We start from the raw sequence: 24,277 nt of genomic DNA, 5'->3' as shown, positions 1-24,277 counted from the left end.
AAGAAAGAAAAAACCCATATATGTAAAAAAAAAAATGGAAGGAGAAAATAGTAAACACTAAAATAAAGAAAAAATAAAAGGAAAAACCTGAAAAAAAAAAAAAGTGGAAAAAACTGAAAAAATATGAAGAAAAAAAAAACAAAAAATACAAATGAAAGAAAAAAAATAGATAAATGAATAAAAATAAAAAAAATAAAAGAGAAGAAAAATAATGAAAAAATAGATAGAGAAAAATTGACTAAAGAAAAAATTAGTAAAAAAAAATGAAAAAAAAAACAACAAAATGAAAGAAAAAACAAGGGAATTTAAAAAAAAAAACTTAAAATATAATTAAAAATGAAAAAAAAAATTAATTTCAAAATAAATAAAAACATAACTATGATAAAGAATGTCACATAATTATATATTTTTTCAAATTTATAGAAAGAAAATTCTATTAATATGATCTTCCAAATAAAAAAACCATAAAAATAAAGTAAATGTCCAAATTATTTTATTTTTTTAAATAACCTTAAAACTTATATTTTGAGGCCTTGAGCGTAAGCCCAAATGCCTTGAGAGACAAACTTTAGGTCATAGAAAGTAATGCGTATTTGGTACGGGGGTACATGTCACATATCAGAGCACAGACGTTCCCCCATCAAAAGGGGCAATGACACATCTTTTTTCCTCTCATATGGAGGTGAGAAACTACATAACATTAATTTTAATAGGTATCCTCTCTCATTTAGTAGTAAGACATCTACAACTGTTACGAGATCAGGTACCATCCACCAAAACAAGCCAAAACCCATTGTACCTGCTTTGTACTGAGTAGTAAATTCACGGTGACACGATCAAATTCTACTTGGTTTCAGTGACAGGGAGGTAGACGCCTTCAGCTGCCAACCAAACATTGTCTGGACGCTTTTCTGCGACAGAACAAACCTGTGCCAATTCATTTAAGTTGTTAGAAGGAAACTTTATAACATATTAATCAAGCATGAAAGTTTGTCTTGAAGTTAAAAGAAAATGAAAAGCATATAATATCCCAACTAGTAAATCGTGATTTGGATCAGTTCTCATTAATAATTAAGAAATTTGTTACAGTTTCATCATGTCACCACTACTAATCAACCAACAAAGTGGCGTATAAATTGTGCAACTTAACGAGAAATAATTTGTGAGCCCACAACACTAATGCTATTTACGAGGATTTAAAGCATGAACCACTTAGACGCATTCACACACCCAATCACTTGAGATAGCTAATGCTATTATATGTTTTTTTGCTCTTACCTCCTGCTGCCCTCCAGCTATGCGTGTATACTTTTTGTCATGACTATGTAGCATGGCACCCGTGTCAATGTGCTGAAGGCGAATCCTTTGATTTTGCTTCCAGGTCTTCCCACTCCCTTCGATCAGAAGCCTGTAACATATTACCCACATTTACCATCAATAACGACAACAAAGATGACTAAACCAGACCTCCCATAAATAATTATAATTTGGTCTCACCTCCAGTGATCACCAGTGTCAGACTCATTCTCCCCCCCAAAGCAGCTTACCTGTACCAAGCATGATGTGCAAACCAATTAATCACGAATAAACAGAAGAAGAATATAGAAGCCAGAAACAATACATGTCATCCACTAGTGAAAAGACGCGAGAAGCTAGTAGCATGAACTGCACGGTTACCAAGTTGCAAAGCACCAATTCAAATGCAAAGCATAGATGCAAATTTCAAATTCAAAATACTTTGGCAGAATGACAGTCCCTCAAAGTACACTAATTCACCAGCATCCAAAATGCAGCTACTGGTACCTTCCAAATAGATTGATAGTCCCTAAAGTATACTAAATCACTAGCATCACTGATTAAAGAAAAACAGCAATTATATTTCCCTATCAAACATCGCTAATGAAAGTCTCAAGAGAAATGAATTGTATAGTCCATAAAAACAATAAAATGTCTGAAACTTACCTCTTGGTTTCCTGTAATTGGGGATGCGTGCATATGGCTGTGTAGCCATTTCCTAGTCCGCATGTGTTGCAGCCTAATGACTGTGCCACCTTCGATGGAATCACCTTGTTTAGCAGAAGTTTCAGGTATTGGCCTAACAATCTGCAATACATATTTACTGTAATAAATTTATTGTTTCACATGTTCTGAGAAACTTCCACCTCTTACAGACAGTCCTTAAAGACTATCAAGATTTAACAATCGGTCCAAAAAACAATTATGGACAAAAGAGGAAGAAAGGAGATTTCTCACAAAACCTATCAAATTAGAAGTAGAATCCGTGCTCATTAAGCAACTTAATTCATAGTATAATTTCATAAAACATGCATATCTAGAGAACAAAAATTACGTCTAGCAGCGTGTAACCAGGCCCATTAAAGATAAATCAAACTCAAATAATGTTTTCTCCAATTCTCAATATAAAATTAGCATAATCTCAAAGTAATCCAACGTTACATATCAAACTTCTGGATCTTTATTCTTGATCTCTTCTTTTTCTCTGGATGTTTTGTAAATGAATAATTATCACATCAACTAGACCTTTCTGATAGCACATAGAACCTACAATAACACTAAATTAAAAGCACAACCAGAGAAAGAAAGTACCCAATAGCTATTGGCATCGTCAACATTGGGAAAACCAGTAACTGATTGTTGCCCACTACCAGAACCATAGGGCACGTCATGCGAATGCAATCGAAATTTGGTCCTCTCGTGCATCAGCTTAAGCACCGTCCCATAAGTAATCTGATCAAACCAAACAACAAACGCGTAAATCTACGTTTACTTATTTAAGCACCAGCACGAACAAATTTCAGAAAATTTCTCTATCGGCCATATAAACGAATAACACATTTGAAGTTTTGCCAAAAAAAAAAAAAAAAAAAACCTCGACACCCTCAGAAGTGGCCGCATTAGCCGAGGAAACGTAGCCGTTATCGAGATCGAGGTTGAGAAAAAGGAAAAGAGCAAGAGCAAAGAAACCAATAGCCATTACGAAGAGCAGCCCAATAAACCAGTTCTGTTGCCAAAAAGGAAGATCAGACTGAGAAGGCGATCTCGATTCTCTGAGCACAACCCGAGTAGACCCAGCTGAAGGTGGAGAGGAAGATGAAGGGGAAGAAGAGGTCTTTCTTCGAGTCAACCCCGACGATCCTGAGGAGGAAGCCACGGTGAGAGACCAACAAAGATAAAATTAGGGTGTGAATGCGAAGCGGAATTGGGAGTCAGGGTTCTAAATCTAATTGGGGATTTGGGGGATTCGATCTGGTGTGGTGACCATATGGGTTAAAAGGTTTCTCCTCTTCTGTCTATGTAACTGTGAAATTAAATATTTGGGTTTGACGAGAAATAAAAAAGTAACGGGTTTTTGAAGCTGTTTGCTTATTTGAGTTGACACGTATGATGACATGGGAATAGCCAATAAATCAACTCCACGTGTAATTTGAATGATGTGGAATGTTTTTAGTGGACTGAAGTCAATGTCCGTTACGAAACTTACCGAGTCTTTTCCCAATCCTTCAAGTCCTCGAAACTCATTCTATATCCCTTCTGTGTAGTGTAATCACGGAAAATCATATATATTTTTTTTTAGTACGTTGGTTATTCGTGTAAACATATTAGAATCATTTCGACATGAATATGATAAGATATAATTAAGGTAAATATGAATACGATATAATTATTAAATGTGTCAAAAATACGAATACAACATGATTATTAAACGAGTCAACATGACACGACACGACACGAACACGATAACATGATTATGATACGATTAATCATAATTATATGAAAAAAATCATGAAACACATGCAAATTATTCGTGTTATCATGTCTAACATGATTATGACACGATACGATTATTAAAAAATACGAATATGACACGATTATTAAACGTGTCAAAAACTCAAACACGAACACGACATGATTAGTAAACGTGTCGTATTCGCGTTTCCCTTAATCGTGTCGTGTCGTAACTCAAATTGTCACTCCTACTTTTTAGTGTCTTTTATTTTTTTCGATAATTTTAAAAATAATAAAACCATATGTATTATAATTTAAATAAAATTTAATTAAACTTAAACTTCAAATATTAGAATAATATCATATTAAACATTTAACATAACATAATCTATTATCAACTAGAAACAATTTTTTTTTGGAAAAAAATTGCAACAAACTTAAATTTAAAATTCATGTATGATATTAATATGATTAGAGCTATTTTTCTTCGTCAAAATCACCCAAGGACATTGCGAGTTACGTTGGAAACTAAAAATAATTGATACATGTATACTACTCTACACTATGACTTTTTCTATTATATTATTAATTTCTTTTTAAATATTATTATAATTTATATATATGTTATGTAGCCATATAAATATATATCTATGTCAATGTTGTGTTTAAATGTCATATATATAGAAATTATTGATATAAATCTCTTCTATATAAAAAGTGTGTTGATAACATAAATTTTTGGTTTTAACAATTTTTTATTTTTTTCTCGTTAAATTTAAAGGAATATTCTTATATTTAACAGAATATTCTTATATTTAACGGTAGATTGTAATAATTAAACAAATTAAAATATGATATTTTTAAGATATTGACTTTGTTTACATATGAAATTGATCAATGGTCGTATGTACAGTATATGACACATTTTGAACGAAATAAATATAATAAACGATAGAGTACAAATATCTTAAACAAACACACAGAATTTTTATAGTGGTTCAGTCCTGTTCTGATGAACATTAATAACCTAATCGACTTAGCTTTTAGTATTGAATCACTCGACAACTACACTAATGAACAAAAGTATTCACTCGTTTCTAATTTGCCCAGAGTTTCTCCCCCCAAAATATTTGTCAGATCCCAAAAATTCCAGAAAAAACGATCATTTGAAATGAAGCCCCGGGTCCTTTATTTATAGTACTCAAGGGTTGTTACATGATCAGTAATACTGGGATCGTGGTTTGGTACACGATTATTAGGTAGTGGAGATACGTGTCCACCTCCCCATGATTATGAGATCGTGGTAGATAATGCACGGTTGAAACCTCTGGGAAAATGTTAAGTCTTGGTTGGTCTATGAGACCTGGGTGTTAGGCTCGATGACCCTCTGGGTGCTGGACCTGTTAATCCTCTGGGTGCTAGACCTGTTTGATCTCAGTTTGAACTAGTGCGAGTATTTCTCAATGAAGTGTAGTTAGGAGTTTAGCTCGACCACCCTATGAAGAATAGGGTAGGCCGACCACCCAGGTGGTTCTTGAGCATGTCAGGCCGACCACCCCTGAGGTAGGGGTCAGACCAACCATCCCTAAGGGCTCTTGGGCACACTGCGGCCGACCACCCTTAAGGGTTGGGGTCAGACCGACCACCCCCGGGGGTTCTTGGGCATGCTTAGGCCGACCACCCCTAGGGGGTTTAGGCCTGGTCAACTTCCCTATAGGTCCTAGACCTATCTTTTTTGCTCATTAGTCTTTTCTCAATACTTCGTCGTTTTTCTCTGATTTGTGATGCCACGTGCCGCATTCTCATTCACCACGTCATCCTCATATTTTTAGGGATAACATTTGCCCAAGTTTATTGTAATGTATTCAACATTACGGTAAACTTGATCCTGGCCCGAGAAACATACCGTAGCAGTACTTTAACAGCCAAGTCCCTCGGGACATTACGTAATACTTTTTTAACTGTCGATAATTTGCTCAGCACGAATTTTTCAAGGATAATTGGTAATTCCTAAAAATAATTAGATTTTTCAAGGTTAATTAATTTCCTAAAAATCCAGTATATTTTTCAAGAAAATTTGAAATCCTAAAAATATAATATATTTTTCAAGGAATTTTAACGTCCTAAAAATATAATATATTTTCCAAGGATATTAATTCCTAAAAATACAAAATATTTTTCAAGGAATTTTAATTCCTAAAAATATAAGATATTTTTCAAGGAATTTTAAATTCCTAAAAATGTAGATATTTTTCAAGAAATTTGAAATTTTAACCATACCAGATATTTTTTAGGGAAATTTGAATTCCTAAAAAATCTTGTCAGCCTGAGAGGTTATAAGTAGGGCCCCACTACTCATTCCCTTGCTCTATGCGCCACACCCATAGGAGTCTCCAAGCCTAATTTCTTTAATTCTTCATCAAATTCGGATCTTTGGTAAGTACTTTCTCCTAATCCTTACACCATTTAATTTAAATGTGCTTAGATTTAGAGGAAATACTTTGAATCTTTGAGGAATTTTGTCTAAATCTTCTTGATTTGTTTTATTTTGATCCAAAATAATTGACTTATTTGAATCAAGTTATGATTTCTCTGTGAAATTCCTTAGCCTGGACGATTTCCAGGGTTACAAACCCTAACACCTGCGATTTCAGGTTTGTGAAGCCTATGATAGGCGACTTCCAGGGATGTAAAACCCTAGGCCAGGCACCTCTTTGAGATCACTAGCTTGGCAGTTTCTAGGATTCCAAACCCTAGTATAGGCGATTTTCAGGGATGAATATTCCCTCATGGGTCGACCCCCACACCCTTGGGCAACTTCCAGGGATTCAGGGTGGTCGGCCCAAGCATAAGTCGACCACCTGAGACCCTAAAAATAATTTTTTCTCTTCTCAACTGATCTCTTTAGGGTCTTCCTTATACTATACAAATTATTTTTATTGGAGACTTGAACTTTAGTCCTCTGGCATTTTTCTGAGGTTTGCATCCCTGGGGTGGTCGGCCTAAGGTGGTAGGCCGACCACCTATGCTCCATCTTTCATGCTTTGCAATCTTATGGATTCAAGGTGGTCGACCCAGGTTTAGTCTCACTGGGCCGACCCCTATATAGATTTTTTCTCCTGATTTGTTCATTTTTGCTCATATGCCCCCAGCTATTGGCTTCAGTATGTTCACTTACTAACTTTATTCTTTATTTTTATTTTGTTGCAGATGTCCAGCTCCTCTTCATCAAACAAGTCAGTAAGCGAGTGTACTCCCTAGGAGTTCTTGGAAAGGGTGAAAAGGATTCTCCCTCGCTCCGCTTTATATTTGTTCAGTGAGGAAGACTTCTTGAAAAGGTATAGCCCAATGGCAAGAGTAAAACAGACAACTTGACAACCTTCCGAAGATGATCCTTATATTGTCAGGCACATCACTCAAGGCTCTTCACCTAGCTCTTCTCAGATCTCTTCTCAGCATAGCACGCCCTCGGCTCTTAAGGCACGTCTCAGCGAAGTCATTCTTCTCAGTGGAATGTGACCGGTCAGCGAGACTCATTGCAACGCCCACTACTACAAAAATTACACGATAAGTCTGTTAAAAACCAACTTCTGAATGTTCATAAGTCGGTTGGGAACTGACTTCCCATGCAGTGACTTATGATGTAAAAACATAGTAGGTCGGTTGTTGCTAAACCGACCTTTGGTGTAAGACATGGTAGGTCGGTTGCAAACCGACTTATGGTGTAAGATATGGTAAGTCGGTTGCAAACCGACCTACCATGTCTTACACTAGAGGTCGGTTTGGCGCCAACTGACCTCTGGTGTAAGCCATGGTAGGTCGATTACACACCGACCTCTAGTGCAAGACATGGTAGGTCGGTTGCACACCGACCTATGGTGTAAAACAGGGTAAGTCAGTTGCAAACTGACCTCTAGTGTAAATCATGATAGGTCGGTGTGGCACACCGACCTCTAGTGTAAAACAGGGTAAGTCGGTTCCCAACCGACTTATGGTGTTTTTTATTTTTCATTAAAAGTGTATTATGCTAAAACAAATCATGCTTTTTATACAAACAAACATAACAAAACAATACATATATCATTGTAATATAAAATACTAGAATTTGAATTAAATATCCAAAATAATGATAAGTCTTAAGTTAATTACAAAATTACTCATATAAGCAACAAAAGTGTAAACTATAGTTAGACAATAAAAGTGTGTGTATCTCCAAGAAAGTCTAAGCTATTCTAAGTATATCTCTTTAAAAGTCTAAGTTAACAAAAGTGAGTAGACTTATGTAGTACTCATCAAATCCATAACGCATTGTGCCCATTCTTCACGTACTTCATTGATCTCATCATTTGTGTAAGAGTTCTTCCCGCGACACTAAAACAAAATTCCTTGTGTGAGTTGAATTAATATACTTAATCTTGAGGTAAAGCTGTAACTTTAATAATAAATATTTTCACTTACTTTACTAGTTAGCCATCGCATTGAAAACTCATTTTTCATGAAGTCTTTCATCATCCTCATAACATAGAATCCACATTGTACTGATTTTGATGGTTGACGAGGACACTTAACAGTTCTCCACGCGACTTCCTTAGTTTTCGCATTATTTGTGCGCAAATGTTGAAAGACACTATGCAATAAAAACATAAACATTTATATGTTGTTAATTTTTAAATGAATTTAAGAGTACATAGTTAATTGGTTAGATTATTACCAAGAAATGAGAGATTTGAATTCGTCTGGTGGAAAATTATCAAGAGAATCCAGGAAATAGCACAATTGGTGATCAAAATCCATTATTATAAGCATCCAATGGTTTCTAACAGAAACACAAAAATATTTCATTATTAATATTATATATAATCACTAACAAAATACTAAAAGTAAAAAAACTTACCCCTTATGATATGGCAACAACCACATTTGACCCGGATTTGAATCAATCATATGCTTTGATACCCATTCAACTCGTTCTTCTTCAGTGGATCCAACATTTGATAACCAAATTGGCTCAACAAAACGAAAAAAGTGACTGATCTCTCTTTTCACTAATTGGAAGTATAAAATCCTACATAAAAAACATATATCTTTGTTAAATTTATAAAATAAGTTATCTACAAACTTATAATGGTTTTAAAAAATCTTTGATACCTGATATATAACGATATACATGATGCTCCAATCTCCTCCATTAAGCCAAAGTGGACCATATCTTCTTGTGAGATATATAAATCATTCTCATGACCTAATATCTCGAAATCCATCGAAACTTTGACCATGAAACTTGGCTCCACATACTTCACAGTAGTTAATAAACACTTGAGAGAGTGAGGAACCCCACTAGGAATCTTGAAGAGTATCGAGGCACTAGCTTTACTCGACACTACTTCATTTTGACTAGGAAGTCTTTGGGAAGGATGAGACTTGTCTTGTGTCATTGGGGCATTAGGTGTTGGTGAACTATTTCTTTTTTGCTTCTTTGTCTTCTTAGGTAGCTTCAACATGAAAGTAACACATGTTAGTCTTGAAAAATAATTTAATCAGTAAATATAATTGTTTGTTGATATCTTACCAAATTTGAATCGTATGGAATGATCAGATGAGATGGCCACTCAACAAAGTAACCGACAGCATGACGTACAAAAATGATCTCATCCTTAATAGGAAAAATAAGTTTAGCATCATTATTGCAGCACTCATCCACCCGCACACGATAGTTACCCTCTCTTAAGTCAACACAATGAATTGTTCCGCTTGTTGCCATTATTCGTCCAATAGCAACAATATCACCATTTTCTGCCAATAATCTAGACTTCTGATTATCCTATAGGCTCACGATGAGGACAAAAATAATATTTATGTCATAATAGATATTTTCTTCAATAATAATATAAATAGGTGAAGAATAAAATACTTTTGAAGAAATTAAAGACTCGTTTACCACCTCCATTGGTGTAGGGGTCTCACTTGATGGTGAAACTATCGTAGGCAAACTCACTTCACTTCCTTTTAATGATGAAATTTGATTTGCTAATTCTGTAAACTTTGTCAAAAACAACTCTCGTTCTCGTTCTCGTTCTTCTCTTTCTCGTTTTCGTTCTGCTTCAAATTGTTCAGCTTGACTACGTAGTCTTTGCTCAAAGGATTGCTCTAACTTTTTAAAGTCATCTAAGTATTTTTGCGATTGGTGTTGTTGAAATTGAAATTGATATTGTTGAAGTCCACTAAAACCTCCTGCTGGCTTCAAAAAGTAGTCTCTTTGTGTAACGCCATGACTTTGGCCTCTTACTCTACCAGGATGCTCCTTTTTCCCTAACACTTGTGTCAATATATCGTTTGTCCCAACTTCTACAAGTGTCCCCTCGTTTCTTTGATCTAGAAGGTCATCCTACAATATTTAATTTCATAAATTTAGTAATAAAATATAATGAAGGATAAAAAAGAATCCAAGTTCATATAGTTTACAACATACAATGGCATCTCCTATAAGCATGTCACGTTCATTTACATAATTTCCTGATGCATCTTTCCTTGCCTCCTTCCAAAGTATAGATCGGTCTATTGGCTCATATGTGCCTAGTTTAGTTTGCTATAACAAAATAAAACTCAATTAGTTGTATATAAAATAATTACAAAATTAAAAATAGTAGTAAAAGCTCACTTACAATGTCAAATTCTATTTCTTTATAACTGCGTCGTGATGAATGATGAGGATACTCCAAAGCAGCACGCCTCTCTTTTTGTTTTTTACTAAATTCCTAATCCAATTGGAATAATTTAACTTTTCAATAAATTAATATATGAATAAAAAAAAATTGAAACTTGGTATTGTACACTTACTTGAAATTCTTTACTTTTTCTTTTGGTGACGAAGTTTTTCCATTCCTCCTCAGGAATGCTATATCTTTTTGGAGGCACATCTAATGCAGTGGGATTATCCTCCAATAAATGTGGGTTGGTAATGAAAGGAGCTACAAATCTTCTAGTCAAAAATGTTTTGAATGCCCTCCACTTGATGCCTACTGAACTCATCACTTCCTTTCTCATTCCCTCGTTAAGATGAAAAGCTAGCTACGAAGTTAAACAATACAAGTTAATATAAATAATATACAAGTTTATTAAAAGATTACCTTCATTCTTACATTTACATCTTTCCAAAACATTCTCTAAAGTTGCAGCAGGAACATCATGCCAATTATCATATGTAATTGACACCATTGACTTTTCTTGCATCCCCAAATAGCATTGTAACGCTCTCTCCGGAGTTCCAATTGATTGCCCTCTCTTGTTAAACCTTAAATTTATCTTAATCCCTTTGATTTTGTCATCAATTATTTTTGCCAATCGCACTATCCCCTTAGTTTGCCTACTTATCTTCTTCTTTGTTGTTGGATCTTCAGTACCAGCCTCTTCTACATCAATGCCTTCGTCTGCATTGCCTTCAAGTTCCTCTTCGGGATGCTCTTCAGGATTGTCCATGATCCTATTCAAGAAAAAAACAAGTATAAAGATTAGTATGTAAAATAAACAAATGATAGGAATATTTTAAATACAAACTTACAATCCAAATTCCATCACAATCTCATCGAACATATGGTCCAACTATTGATTCGATTCCCTCAAATTCATTGGTATCTCCAATTTCTTTCTCAAAAGTTTGAAGTTCTCCAATCTCATAATCACCATCATCATCACCTATGAATTTCGGTTGTGATGCAAGTACAATTGACCATCTTGAATCTGATGGATCTTGAATATAGAACACTCGTTTTGCTTGACTTGCTAATATAAATGATTCTTCTTTATGTCCTATTTTATTGAGATCCACTAAAGTACATCCTAACTCATTTGATATAACATATTTGTCTTCTACCCAATTGCATTTGAACATTGCCATCCTAAAATCTATACTATACTATACCTATATTTGAAATGAAACATATTGGTCAGATGAGTCAGACAGACCCAACGGTGAAATCAACATATCTTAGCTCTTTGCTCTACTCAAACACCCAAAAAACAATGACAATATCATAGTCATTTCTTTCAACATTATTTCCTAGAAAATTTGACTAATTAATGTGCCTAATATGCATAAAAAATAAATCTTCTTTTAAGCTTCAACAATGGGTGGTCAATTTAAAAGCTGGCATGGCAGGAATTAAAGTCATATAAATATATATTTGCAATTGTAAAGCAATATTAGTTACTCATGTCAAAATAATCCCATGCATGCAATGGTAAATAGTAAAGGTCTTTCTTTCACCTTAAATACCAATTCAGATGGTGGTTGCACTTGCAGTTTATCAATCTAAAAGGTGGTCCCGAATCAGAACACAGTCCATTAATAAATAAATAAATATTTATTTTATTTGCTTAAGTTTCTCTAGAAACATCAGTAGTTGTACAAAGTAACATAACCACATAATATATATACACAGATAAATATATGAATATATATATGTACCACCAAGAAGACCTTTATAGAGAAGATGCGTACACCACATTAGGCTAATGATATGATGCTGCATTATTTAGATTCCAATGGAACAAATTGTGTCACTACAAAAGTTTTGCTTAATTTCATGTCCAATATTGTTTAATTCCCTTTTATAGTTTGTTTATAGTATATATATAGTATTTGAGTTTGTTATCTTCATGTGTTTACCTCTTTTTATCTTATATATTATTCTGTTTTGTTTCATTTCAAAAATATTGATGTGATCAAAGAAAACCATCCTGATCCACATCGGCTCTTAGGGTACTTCAGAGGCATAAGAGAGGTGTATCTTTCACTGCCAACATCATAAACAATTCTAATGATCAAAATGTATAAGCTACTACTTCAACTGATATGGGGTGAAGTTTTCCTTTTATTTATGCTAAAAAATGCACTCATGAGTTTTCCTTTTAGTTTAATTCAATTCGCTTTACTGTGGGACTTGTTTCTATTGTTTATGCTTTTTTTTTAGGATTTTATTCATTGTTTTAGGAACCTAGTATGCAAAGCAATATACTCTAATATCAAGGATGAATAAAACTACTTCTTTGTGCAATTTAGAGGAAATATTTTTTTGGGTTCTTGAAAAAGACAGGAGAATAGCAAGAAAAAGCCAGTGAAAATTTTGGGGTAAAAATTCAGGCAAGCTGAAACTGACCTTGGAGAACCAAAAACATCTAGATTGCTCCCAAATTCAACATAAATATATACACAACCCATGACTCCCATTTATATATGATATATATATGAATAAATATATATGAGACTGACCTGATAGAACCAGAACCAGCTTTCAGCTTTGATGTTTTCTATTTGACAAAGAAAGCTGATAATACACTTTTACTACGTACGGGGGCACGGACAATTTGTCAATTTTGGTTGTCAAAAGACCTGAAAGCTGTCAAAGGTTTGGACCCCTCTAATGCATCCTGCAAAAAGGGACATCATATTAAGTATTTGATATTCTCTGTTCTGAAAAGAAAATCAGGAATAAGGGGATTTGGAAGACAAATAGTATGCAAAGCATACCATACACCTATAACTGTTGACGCCATTTTTCGTCAACAGTGAAAGAAGAGCACGAAAACAATTATCGGTTATGGCCAAATGAAATACGATAATACAAACGAGATTTTTTACGTGGTTCAGCAGTTAAATCTGCCTAGTCCACGAGTCTTTGTTATTAAACTTAAGATGATCTCTGAAAATTCTTCAAGGATGAATTCTCCAAAGTTCTTTCCCAAGATCACAAAAATTTCATCCCTTACAATGGTGCATGACTTCTCTATTTATAGAGAAGATTTCAGAATACAATCCCACATATTTCAGGAAGTTATTCTGTATATGCAAATAAATTAAATGGCATTAAAAGCCAGCAATCATATATACAAGGAAACGTCCCCTGAAGATCAGGAGGCGTATAACTGAACAAATAATATCCCTTGATTGTAGGGGATTTATAGTAATCAATGTAGACCGCGTCTCTTACAAATGATTCATTAGGATATTTAAAGTTATTATCCTATATTTCCAAGCCCCTATTCACCCGAGTATTTATCGATTTTCGAGCTATAGCATCTTCCCGAGGCTACATGACTTCGAGCTCATATGCGCGTCAGGCTCAGAGCCCTGATCCGAGGCCATCCCGAGAATAGACGTACCTCGGGGTCTGTCTTTCGAGCTCGTGAGGATCTTCGAGGCCATCATCTTCGAAGTCGTCTCTGCTTCGCCGGCTCGATGCTTAGATTTCGGACATGTTCCCGACTTTACAAGTTCATTTATTACGAATTCATCTTTCGAGGTCACAATCTTTATGGCTCGAAATCTGGGTGTAACATTTTTCCCCCTCAAAAGTATTCTTCGGGAACCACACCGTCCCATACCTAAAAATGGACACGTGTCAGTTGGGTATTGCCCATTCAAGGTACTCGAGTACCTTGAAAATCCACCCACGATCGTTCGTCTGCCGCCTTTTCGGTACCATCATGTCATCAATCCATATCTATTGGATTTTATATGGATTATGTTCAATGGTTCAGATTAATCCTTTTTTACCATCTATATATAAGACCCCAAATCATCTTCTTCCTTTTATCTTGTACTCATCAGAAAAAGGCAAAACCAGAAACTATCTCTGAGAACTTTTTGCTTGTGCATGTTCTCTCGGCCGAGGAAGCAGAGGACTGCCAGTTTGTTCGAGACTGTAAGCTCATACCTGCAACCTCTCCTTCAATCAACGATTTCTCTGCAATCGCCATCATTGTGTAAGCATCTGATTATCTTTTTGTTTTCCTTTATGCCAGTTTTCCGTCTGTGCTGTTCTTGTTATTTCTGTGAATGCACTAGTTTACTTTCTTGGTTTGTCACGCTAGGAGATTTTTGACCAATAGGATTTTACGTTTAAGTCTCCATGCTAGGTTTAAATCACTGGTTCTAAATCCAGTTTTGGTGTAGAACAAGGTTTATTTTTTCTGGGTCTCAAAATTTAAATGACATATCTTGCACACCAAGATATCGGGTACAAAATCTTGGTTTTTAAAGAACGCACGATACCCAAGATTACATTTTCTGACTAACCGCCACCCTCTTTCCTTGATATTTCGGGATTTTAAAAAAAAAAATATATTTGTCCACTCTCCTCTTTTTTCGTAGAATACACGTTTCGACTCTTTAATAAGGGTTTTAATATCGAGCTCATTTCGTTCTTAAGTTTCGAGCTTGTCCTGTCAAGCTCGCAATTCTTGAACCCTTGCATGCATGGCCCTCACCATTTTCTCTTTCTCGCTAGATGTCACAGAATCTGGAAAGACAGTGGGGGTCGTTGCTGGCAATCCCTTACTCGCCCAAAACCCCGAGCCCAGAGTCGTTGTTTGCTCGGAATCAACGTTTAATTCGTGAGTACGATCTCGTGCGTGAACAGGAGGAGACCCAAGCTCACTATCGCTGCCAAATCGTTGAGGTCATAGAAAAGAAGAGGAGAACTCTTCAGGAGGCTCTTTATCCAGAATCCAATTCAGGGCCCAGGCCGATCCCTCTCGATCCTAAGTTAAAAGTGACTGTTGCATACAGTTCGGGAGAGCTCCAATTTTCACTCATGGGGGAGCCTTCTACCTCGCAACTGAGGAGGGAATTCTTTGAGACCGAGCACTACTGGAGCTCGCTCACTTCGATAAATCAGGTAACTGATATCCTGGCCTTCCATGGTCTCCGGTTATCAAGCTCCTTGAGGTGTCGAGCTCCGACCTCTAATGAACGAAGCTGCTATGCTCCAGGGAATGGAAACCCTGAAATTAGGCTGAGATATGCGGCATGGAGCCAGGAGCGCTACTGCCTTTGAAGTCTTTCTTGAAGGACTTCACGGACTTTGTTGGGTTGGCCCCGTTCCAGCTCAACACTAATTCTTACAGGGTTTTGTCTGCCTTGAGGTCGCTATACCACGAGCTGAAGTGGGAAGGACCTTCTCCACAGGAGATTTTATACCTCTTCTGTCTGAAAAGCAACCCCTCCCGAGCTCGGGGAGGAGATGGCTTTTATTATCTTTCGAGCTACCCCAAAGAGAAAAAGGTGTTTGAGGATCCTCCTAATCATCCACCTAACTTTAAGAAAGCCTTCTTCTGGACAGATGGCTTGTCCCCGTCTTGATGCTACTCATTCAGACGGATTCGTAAGTACTCTAACCTTCTTTATCTCTGTGCTCGGGCTTTTATTTGTAGGTTCGTACTTAGTTGCAATGTCTCCTATTTTCCAGCCAATTTTCACCGTCCTACTCCTGACACTACAATGAAGGAGCATAGAAAGGCTCTGCTCCAACTCCCTTACGGCCAGAGGTCTCTCTCATACATTTTGCATGAGAGTAAGCTCCGAGCTTGCGGGATTTTGGGAGATGGCCAGTCCACCTCGGACTGGTCCAACAAGAAGTATGACCAGTGGGAGCACGTGCCTTTGCCTACAGGCGTCCTCCCTCCAAGGAGAGAGGTGAGGCCCCCGCCTCCAGCTCGCCGAAGAAGCCCGCCATCGGGGAACGAGGCTAACGATGAAGCCTCGAGATCGAACTCGGATGATCAAGGTAAAGTCATCCTTAGATCGAAAATGTGGTCCCCCACCTTATTAAAACACCAACCCGATAGGTTAGTTTTATGCCCCGATGATAGAGACCACTTCTATATATGGACTTGGGTAGATGACCAAGTTCATAGGTTTGATAGTTGGTTCGGGAAGTACGACATTATGTACAGTCTGAATGAGGTGTGGGATGGGATAGCCGTCCAATATGGGACCAATGACTATAGGGACCTTTCGAGGTTGACATCTACCTATAGGGAAGGTACTCCCCCCGCCTCTTCTGAAGACAGGGGAATTTCGTGGTCTCCGAGCTCAAGCTCGGGGGAGAGTTCCAGTTAGGTCCTCCTTTACTTGGTTTTTATCATTTTTTTTTCAAGTTTATTAGAATTATCTTTAACCTCGATTGAAAATGTGCAGGCGCTATGGATCCCGACCTTGACGCTGTGCTTTTTAGTGATGAGGGAGCTGGAGCTCAAAAGAGTAAGCGCCCGAGAGCCTCGCGGAGGTCCGATCGACCATCCAAGGTCCCCAGACGCTCTGAGAAGACCCCAACGGCTCAGGCTACAACGAGCACAACCAAGGAGCCGAGTGTCCAGGTTGATGCATCTGCTTCGACCGCGCCCATCTTGCTTCTTCCAGCCGACACTCAAATAACAGTTGGTCGGCCTCCGAAGAAACCCTCCATCTCCAAGGTCCTACTGCCGACGGCCCGACCTCATGTTGAGGAGTTCGTGCTTGACGGTGCTGCTGGGACCCAAGGGGCTGTTCTTAGCTCGGACGTTCTCTCTCGAGCGGGTCAGAGTTTTTCAGGCTACGGTGCCGACCACTGGGATCTTGTGCACAAGGCCTCAAACTGTAATACTCTTTATGATAAGAGTATTGAACTCACTACCGCGGTAACCTTCGCAACTCTCCTTTAATTGCTTATGTCTTGGCTTATGAGCTAATTCATTCTTTGTATTTCAGGCCCTTGTCGTTTCAGCACAGCTTAATTATAAGCTGACCAACGAGGTGCACACGAGCATGTCTCTGGCCCAAGAGTCGAGGGATCTCCAGCTTAAAATGGCTGATGAACTCAAGGACTCAAAGACCGAGCTCGAGAAGGTGAAGACTCAGCTCGCGGGGCTGGATAAGATAAAGGTCGAGCTTGAACAGGCGAAGACTCATCTTGCGGAGCTGGAGAAGGCTAATGCTAAGCTCGAGGAGGAGAAAGCTGCCACTTTCGACATCATGGAAAGTGAGAAGGCCCGCCTCCTAGACGAGTTCAAAGAGCAAAAGGAGAAGGCGGTCGACCAGGCCATGTACAAAATTTGGGTTGACAATGCCGACCTCGACACTAGCTTCCTGGGTCCTCTTGAGGCCAAGTATGTAGAGCGGTGGAATGCCCGTCTCGAGGCGAGTGAAGCTGCTCGGGAGGCTGCTCAGAAGGATAGTCATGCTATTCGTCCTGAGGGGTCTAGTGTCGTTGACGCTGAGAAGGCCAAGGGAACTGCTCCTTCCTGATCTCGGGGAAATCTTATCTTGGGGCTGCGTCCCCTTATTTTTGTAATTGTTTTAATTTATGCCCGTAGGGCTGATACAATTTCTTTTATATTAATACATATGCTTTACATTTCTTGGCTCGAAATATTTGGCACATTTTATATTAATGAATCGTTTATGTTTATTTATTCATACAAACATAGTTTGGATGTAGGCTCGAAACCCAACGCATTCATGCATCGTTTGCTCGAATTATCCGCTTCCGATCTCGTTATTTATCAAGGTCGGGTATTACTTTAACCATGAACCCGAAAGTACTTGTATAGTATGTAATATAAATGGTTTAGTTATATCCTATTTCTTAGTTACTTTTTCTCGTCCTCGGTTATTTCTCCGAGGTTATGAGTTCGAAACTATTTTCCCATAAGATATTCCAGCCTCGATCTCGACTTATCTCGAAGTAGGTTTAAATTCCAACTTGTCGATTAGTTTTAGCTGGTTTGTTCCAAACCTATTAAGGTCGTGTTTGGTTTGTAATCCATACACTTATATTTTTAATCTAGTTCGCACATTTGGTTATATCCAAACGTTTTTATCTTTTGATAATTTGGTTACGTCCAAACTATCTAAGCTCGCGCATCTGGTTATATCCAAACACTTGTATGTTTTTTATAATTCGGTTACATCCAAACTATCTAGGCTCGCGCATCTGATTGTATCCAGACACTTGTATGTATTTCGTGTATGTTATTTTATTTTTTAAGCTGATGGTATATGTACCAATGATGCCCCCTTAATATCCTATGAGTTTGACCATAGGTTATTAAATTAAGAGAGATTGCAAAAATAAAAAAAGACATAACATTTTGAACGAAATAGATCTTTATTTGATGGAATTCAAAAGCAGACAGATTAATACAAATAGAAAAAATCATGGTTACACGCAACACTTTTCCTATACTATTGGTAGTAAGGTCTAAGGTGTTCGCCATTCCATGCTCGCGGTACCAGGCTCCCATCCAATCTTGCTAGCTTGTAAACGCCGGACCGGATGACTGACTCTATCTGGTATGGTCCTTCCCAATTCGGCCCGAGCACACCAGCTGCTGGATCTCACGTTGCCAAAAATACGCGTCTCAACACCAAATCTCCCACACCGAACTTTCGATCTCGAACCCTCTTGTTGAAATACCTGGTAGATCGTTGCTGGTAGGCAGCGTTCCTTAGCTGAGCCTCGTTTCTTTTTTCTTCAATCAAGTCTAAGGCTTCTTCAAGCTGAGTATGGTTCGAGCTTTGGTCATAAACGTGATTTCGAATTGTAGGGATGTCGACCTCAATAGGCAACATAGCCTCACATCCGTATGCTAGAGAGAACGGGGTATGCCCCGTTGATGTTCGAGCTGTGGTCCTATATCCCCATAGGACTTGGGGCAATTCTTCGGGCCAACGTCCCTTTGCTTCCTCCAACTTTTTCTTTAATGAACTCTTGAGAGTTTTGTTTACAGCCTCGACCTGGCCATTTGCCTGAGGATGAGCTACTGACGAAAAACTCTTTATTATTCCATTCTTTTCACAAAAGTTGGTAAACAAGTCGCTATCGAACTGGGTTCCGTTGTCAGATAAAATCTTCCTCGGCACCCCATATCGGCATACGATGTTTTTTACCACGAAGTCAAGGACCTTTTTGGAAGTTATTGTTGCCAACGGTTCAGCCTCCGTCCACTTTGTGAAATAATCCACAGCGACTACAACTTATTTTACACCGCCCTTGCCTGTTGGGAGAGAGCCTATGAGATCGATTCCCCATACCGCGAATGGCCACGGGGATGTCAACATGGTCAACTCGGATGGTGGAGCTCGAGGAATCGTGGTGAATCTCTGGCATTTGTCACATTTCTTCACGTACTTGAAAGAATCTGTTTTAATGGTAGGCCAGAAATATCCTTGGCGTATGATTTTCTTGGATAGGCTATGCCCCCCGGTGTGATCTCCGCAGAATCCTTCATGAATTTCTTCAATGATCTTCTTAGCTTCGGGTGGAGTTACGCACCAAAGTAATGTCATGGAATACCCCCTTCTATATAACTTTCCGTCTAAAATGGTGTAACGGGGAAGTTGATACATTAATTTTCGAGCCTGGTTCCGATCTTTTGGAAGGACTCCGGTCTCGAGATACTCAACTATCGGGGTCATCCAGGTAGGCTCGGATTCAATCATACACACGTCTTCCTCCTCTGGCTCATTAATGCTAGGTGCCAAGAGGTGTTCTATGGGCACAACGTTTAATTCATCATTCTCTGCGGAGGTGGCAAGCCGAGCTAAGGCGTCAGCATTTGAGTTCCGCTCACGGGGAACCTGTTCGATCGCATAAAATTCGAAATGCTCTAATGCGGACTTTGCCATTTCTAAATAGGCTGCCATCCTCGTACCACGAGCCTGGTATTCTCCCAAGATTTGATTAACCAAGAGCTGGGAGTCGCTGTAGCAATGTATAGCTTTAGCTTTGAGCTCTTTGGCTATACGAAGTCCCGCCAGTAAAGCCTCGTATTCGGCCTCATTATTCGACGCTTTGAAGCCAAATCTTAAGGCAGAATGAAATCTGCTCCCTGCGGGGGTAACCAAAATGACTCCTGCCCCCGATCCATTTTCATTGGATGAGCCATCGACGTAAAGTTTCCACAGCTCGTGGGCCGAGGTTATAACTTCATCGTTGGCCATGCCAGTAAATTCCACTATAAAGTCAGCCAAAGCCTGAGCCCTAATGGTCGTCCTCGGGTGGTAGGTGATCTCGAACTGTCCGAGTTCAACTGCCCATTTAAGAAGTCGACCAGAAGCCTCTGGTTTAGACAAGACTTGCCTAAGTGGTTGATCAGTCAACACATGGATGGGATGTGCCTGAAAGTAGGGTCGTAGTTTACGAGATGAATGTATTAAGCTGAGTGCCAGCTTCTCCATCAAGGGGTACCTCGATTCTGCCCCCAGTAACCTTTTACTGATGTAATAAACGGGTCTCTGTACCTTTTCTTATTCTCGAACGAGCACTGCACTTATTGCGTGTTCGGTGGTGGAAAGGTATAGGTACAGTACTTCTCCCGTTTCAGGTTTTGATAAGATGGGGGGTTCGGCGAGGTGCTTTTTAAGCTCCTGGAATGCCAGCTCGCACTCCTCTGTCCATTCAAATTTCTTACCTCCCCTCAAAAGGTTGAAAAACGGGAGACAACGGTCCGTAGATTTTGAAACGAACCTACTTAGGGCCGCCATCCTGCCAGTCAACCTTTGGACATCCTTGTGTCTTCGAGGTGAGGGCATGTCAATCAGGGCCTGGATCTTGTCGGGGTTGGCTTCTATTCCACGAGCGTTCACGATAAAGCCCAAGAATTTTCCTGAAGATACCCCGAAAGTGCACTTCTGAGGATTCAGTTTCATGTTATACCTTCGGAGCACGTCGAAGCACTCTTCGAGGTCATCAACATGGTTCTTTTTGAGTTGAGACTTGACAAGCATGTCGTCAACATAAACTTCCATGTTGTTACCTATTTGTTCTGAAAACATCATGTTCACGAGCCGCTGGTATGTGGCCCCAGCATTCTTGAGCCCGAATGGCATGACATTATAGCAGTATAGCCCGATATCCGTTATGAAGCTCGTATGTTCCTGTTCGGGGGCATGCATGGGAATCTGGTTATATCTAGAATAGGCATCCATGAACGACATCAGTCCATGCCCTGCCGTGGCATCCATGAGCTGGTCGATCCATGGTAATGGAAAACAGTCCTTTGGGCAAGCTTTGTTGAGGTCCGAATAGTCAATACAGGTTCGCCATGTCCCATTAGGTTTCGGGACCAACACCGGATTGGCTACCCAGTCAGGGTAAAAAGCGTCCCTAATAAATCGGTTCGCTTTTAACCTTTCGACCTCCTCTTTCAGTGCCTTCTTTCTGTCATCATCCAGCTGCCTTCGCTTTTGTTGCTTCAGAGGGAAGCTTTTATCTATATTTAATGCGTGGCTTGCTATATTCGGACTTATCCCCACCATGTCCGAATGTGACCATGCGAAGACGTCCTGGTTTTTCTTTAAAAAACAAATTAGTTGCTATTTTGTTTCTTCCTGGAGGTGTTTTCCAACCTTTACATTTTTCGAAGGATCAGTTTCCTCGAGCTGAATTTCTTCGAGCTCTTCTAAGGGTTCGAGGTCAGTTTTCTCCTCAATTCTTGGATCAATCTCTTCATCAATCTCTAGGACCGTCCTATCTTTTCTTTGAATAACGACGAGTGCTTGTGCGTTCGTCTGTTTCTTTCCTCTTAAGGAAATGTTGTAGCACTCCCTCCCAGCTAACTGATCTCCCTTCAATGTCCCGACGCCGCTAGGGGTCGGGAACTTAAGAGCCAGATGCCTTACTGATGTGACTGCCCCCAGCCCAACCAGGGCGGGTCTCCCGAGCAGCACATTGTAGGCTGAAGGTAGATCCACTACCACGAATTCCATCATCTTAGTTGCCGAGACTGGGTAGTCTCCCAAGGTTACGGGGAGCTCGATGGAGCCCATGCAGGCGGTTCCTTCTCCTGAAAAAGCCGTATAAAGTAGTTGCACACGCTTTCAGGTCGCGAAGGGAGAGCCCCATCTTCTCGAGGGTTGCTTTATAGAGGATGTTAACTAAGCTCCCATTGTCTATGAGAACTCGGTGGACCCTTTTATTTGCCAGCTGGAGAGTGATGACCAGCGGATCATGGTGAGGAAACTGAACATGGGACGCGTCTTCCTCAGTGAAAGTAATTGGTTGGGATTCAATCCTCTGACTTTTTGGAGCTCTAGGTTCGGGTTCATAGGGAGACCCGTCCCCGGTCTTCAGCTCGTTAACGTATCTCTTTTGGGCATTTCTGCCCGTTCCTACAAGATGAGGCCCTCCCTAGATGGTTATTACATCCTCTCCATCTATCGACGGGGGCCTATCTTCTTCCCGAGTTCGGGAATTATTGTTTTGTGTGGGCTGCGACGCGGCTGCTCTCTGGTTCGCGGTCACTTGATTAGTACTCTGGTTCTTGACATATTGTCTGAAGTAACCTCTCGAGATCAATCCTTCGATCTCGTCTTTCAACTGTCGACATTCATCAGTAGTATGCCCGGTGTCTCTGTGAAATCGGCAATACTTGCTGGAGTCCCTCTTGGACTTCTGATTTCTCATTGGGTCCGGACGTCTAAAGGGGACCTGGTTTTCATTAGCCAGGTATATGTTCTCCCGAGATTCGTTGAGCTCGGTGTACACTTTGTACACGGAGAAATATCTCTCCCCTTTCTTTTTCTTTCCTCCTTTGGCCTCGGGGTTACTCCCCTCATTCTTTTTTCTCTTGGAAGGGTTTTTCGCAGCAGGTTTTGAAGCTACTGGGTCCGCCGAGGTTGAGGCAGAGTTGATGTTTATCGTTGTAGTTTCGGGCTGGGAAGTCACATTAAGTGTCGACCTTGCTTCCTCTACATTGACAAACCTCTGCGCTCGTCTATTAAACTCGGTTAGGGACCTCACTGGTTTTCTTTGCATATCATCCCAGAGGGCACTTCCTGGCATTACTCTGGCTTGGACAGCCATTAGGTGTCCACTATCATCCACATTCCGAGCTCGGGCAACTTACAAATTAAACCTTGTAAGGTAACTTTTTAATGTTTCGCCTGGTTGTTGCCGAACGTTAGTTAGGGTTGACGCCTCAGGTCGAACCCCCATCATGGCTTTGAATTGTTTCTTGAAGTCTTTAGACAGCTGCTCCCAAGAAGTTATTGAGTGTCTCTTATATTTTTCGAACCAGCTTTTAGCTAGGCCTGTCAATGATGCTGGAAATAACATGCATCTGAGCTCGTAACCCACGTTACTGGCTCTCATTATGGTGTTGAACGTACTCAGATGACTGTACAAATCGATCTTTCCCTCAAACGTCGGGATGTGAGGGATCCGAAACCCTTGGGGAAATGGAGTGTTGGAAATATGGGGAGCAAACGGTTAAAGCTCCTCATAAGAATCTTCATATCGATCATGTCCTTGCTTGTTTTTCAAAAGCCTAAATGCCTTTTCCAGTTGATCGATTCTTTCTTGGACTGGGTCCGCGAGAGGCACTGTCTGGAATCGGTTGTCGTCGATCACAATTCCAGGCTCGCGCCTCCGTAAGGGATTTTTACGCCTATTCAAGCAATCCCTCAGGTCTGAATTTATCGGGTCAACATTACCCCGACTTTGATTCAAATGTTCTCATAGGTCGGAGCGATTCCTGCGGCTCCCAGTATTCTTACGACCTCGATCATGCATGCTGACCAACCTGGTATCTCCAGAGTCGTCACTAGTAAAACTTGTCGCATGATTATTTCGAGATGGGTTTTTTCCATGTCGCCTCGTTTCCGCCGTGCGAGACCGAGATGTTTGACTCCTTTCAGATAGAGCACCTCTCCACTCCTGAAAAGTTCCCCTGTTTCCTTGTCTCCTCTCCACATGCCTTTCGTCCTGATCTC

The 24,277-nt window shown here is 39.5% G+C and overlaps 1 protein-coding gene across 1 annotated transcript; it reads right to left on the bottom strand.

The window, feature by feature from the left end:
* Positions 1 to 540: 540 nt before the first annotated feature.
* LOC133807429 (stromal cell-derived factor 2-like protein) lies at positions 541 to 3,339 on the bottom strand. The gene is made up of 6 exons (XM_062245761.1): positions 2,891 to 3,339; positions 2,608 to 2,748; positions 1,963 to 2,103; positions 1,498 to 1,547; positions 1,279 to 1,408; positions 541 to 927 (listed from the first exon to the last, which is right to left on the bottom strand). Exons 1-6 carry the CDS (start codon positions 2,993 to 2,995, stop codon positions 844 to 846), a joined length of 651 nt encoding a protein of 216 aa, XP_062101745.1. The 5' UTR covers positions 2,996 to 3,339; the 3' UTR covers positions 541 to 843.
* Positions 3,340 to 24,277: the final 20,938 nt, after the last annotated feature.

This window comes from Humulus lupulus, chromosome X (assembly GCF_963169125.1).
Source record: "Humulus lupulus chromosome X, drHumLupu1.1, whole genome shotgun sequence".
Taxonomy (NCBI): Eukaryota; Viridiplantae; Streptophyta; class Magnoliopsida; order Rosales; family Cannabaceae; genus Humulus; species Humulus lupulus.
This window is presented reverse-complemented; position numbering and strand designations above follow the sequence as displayed.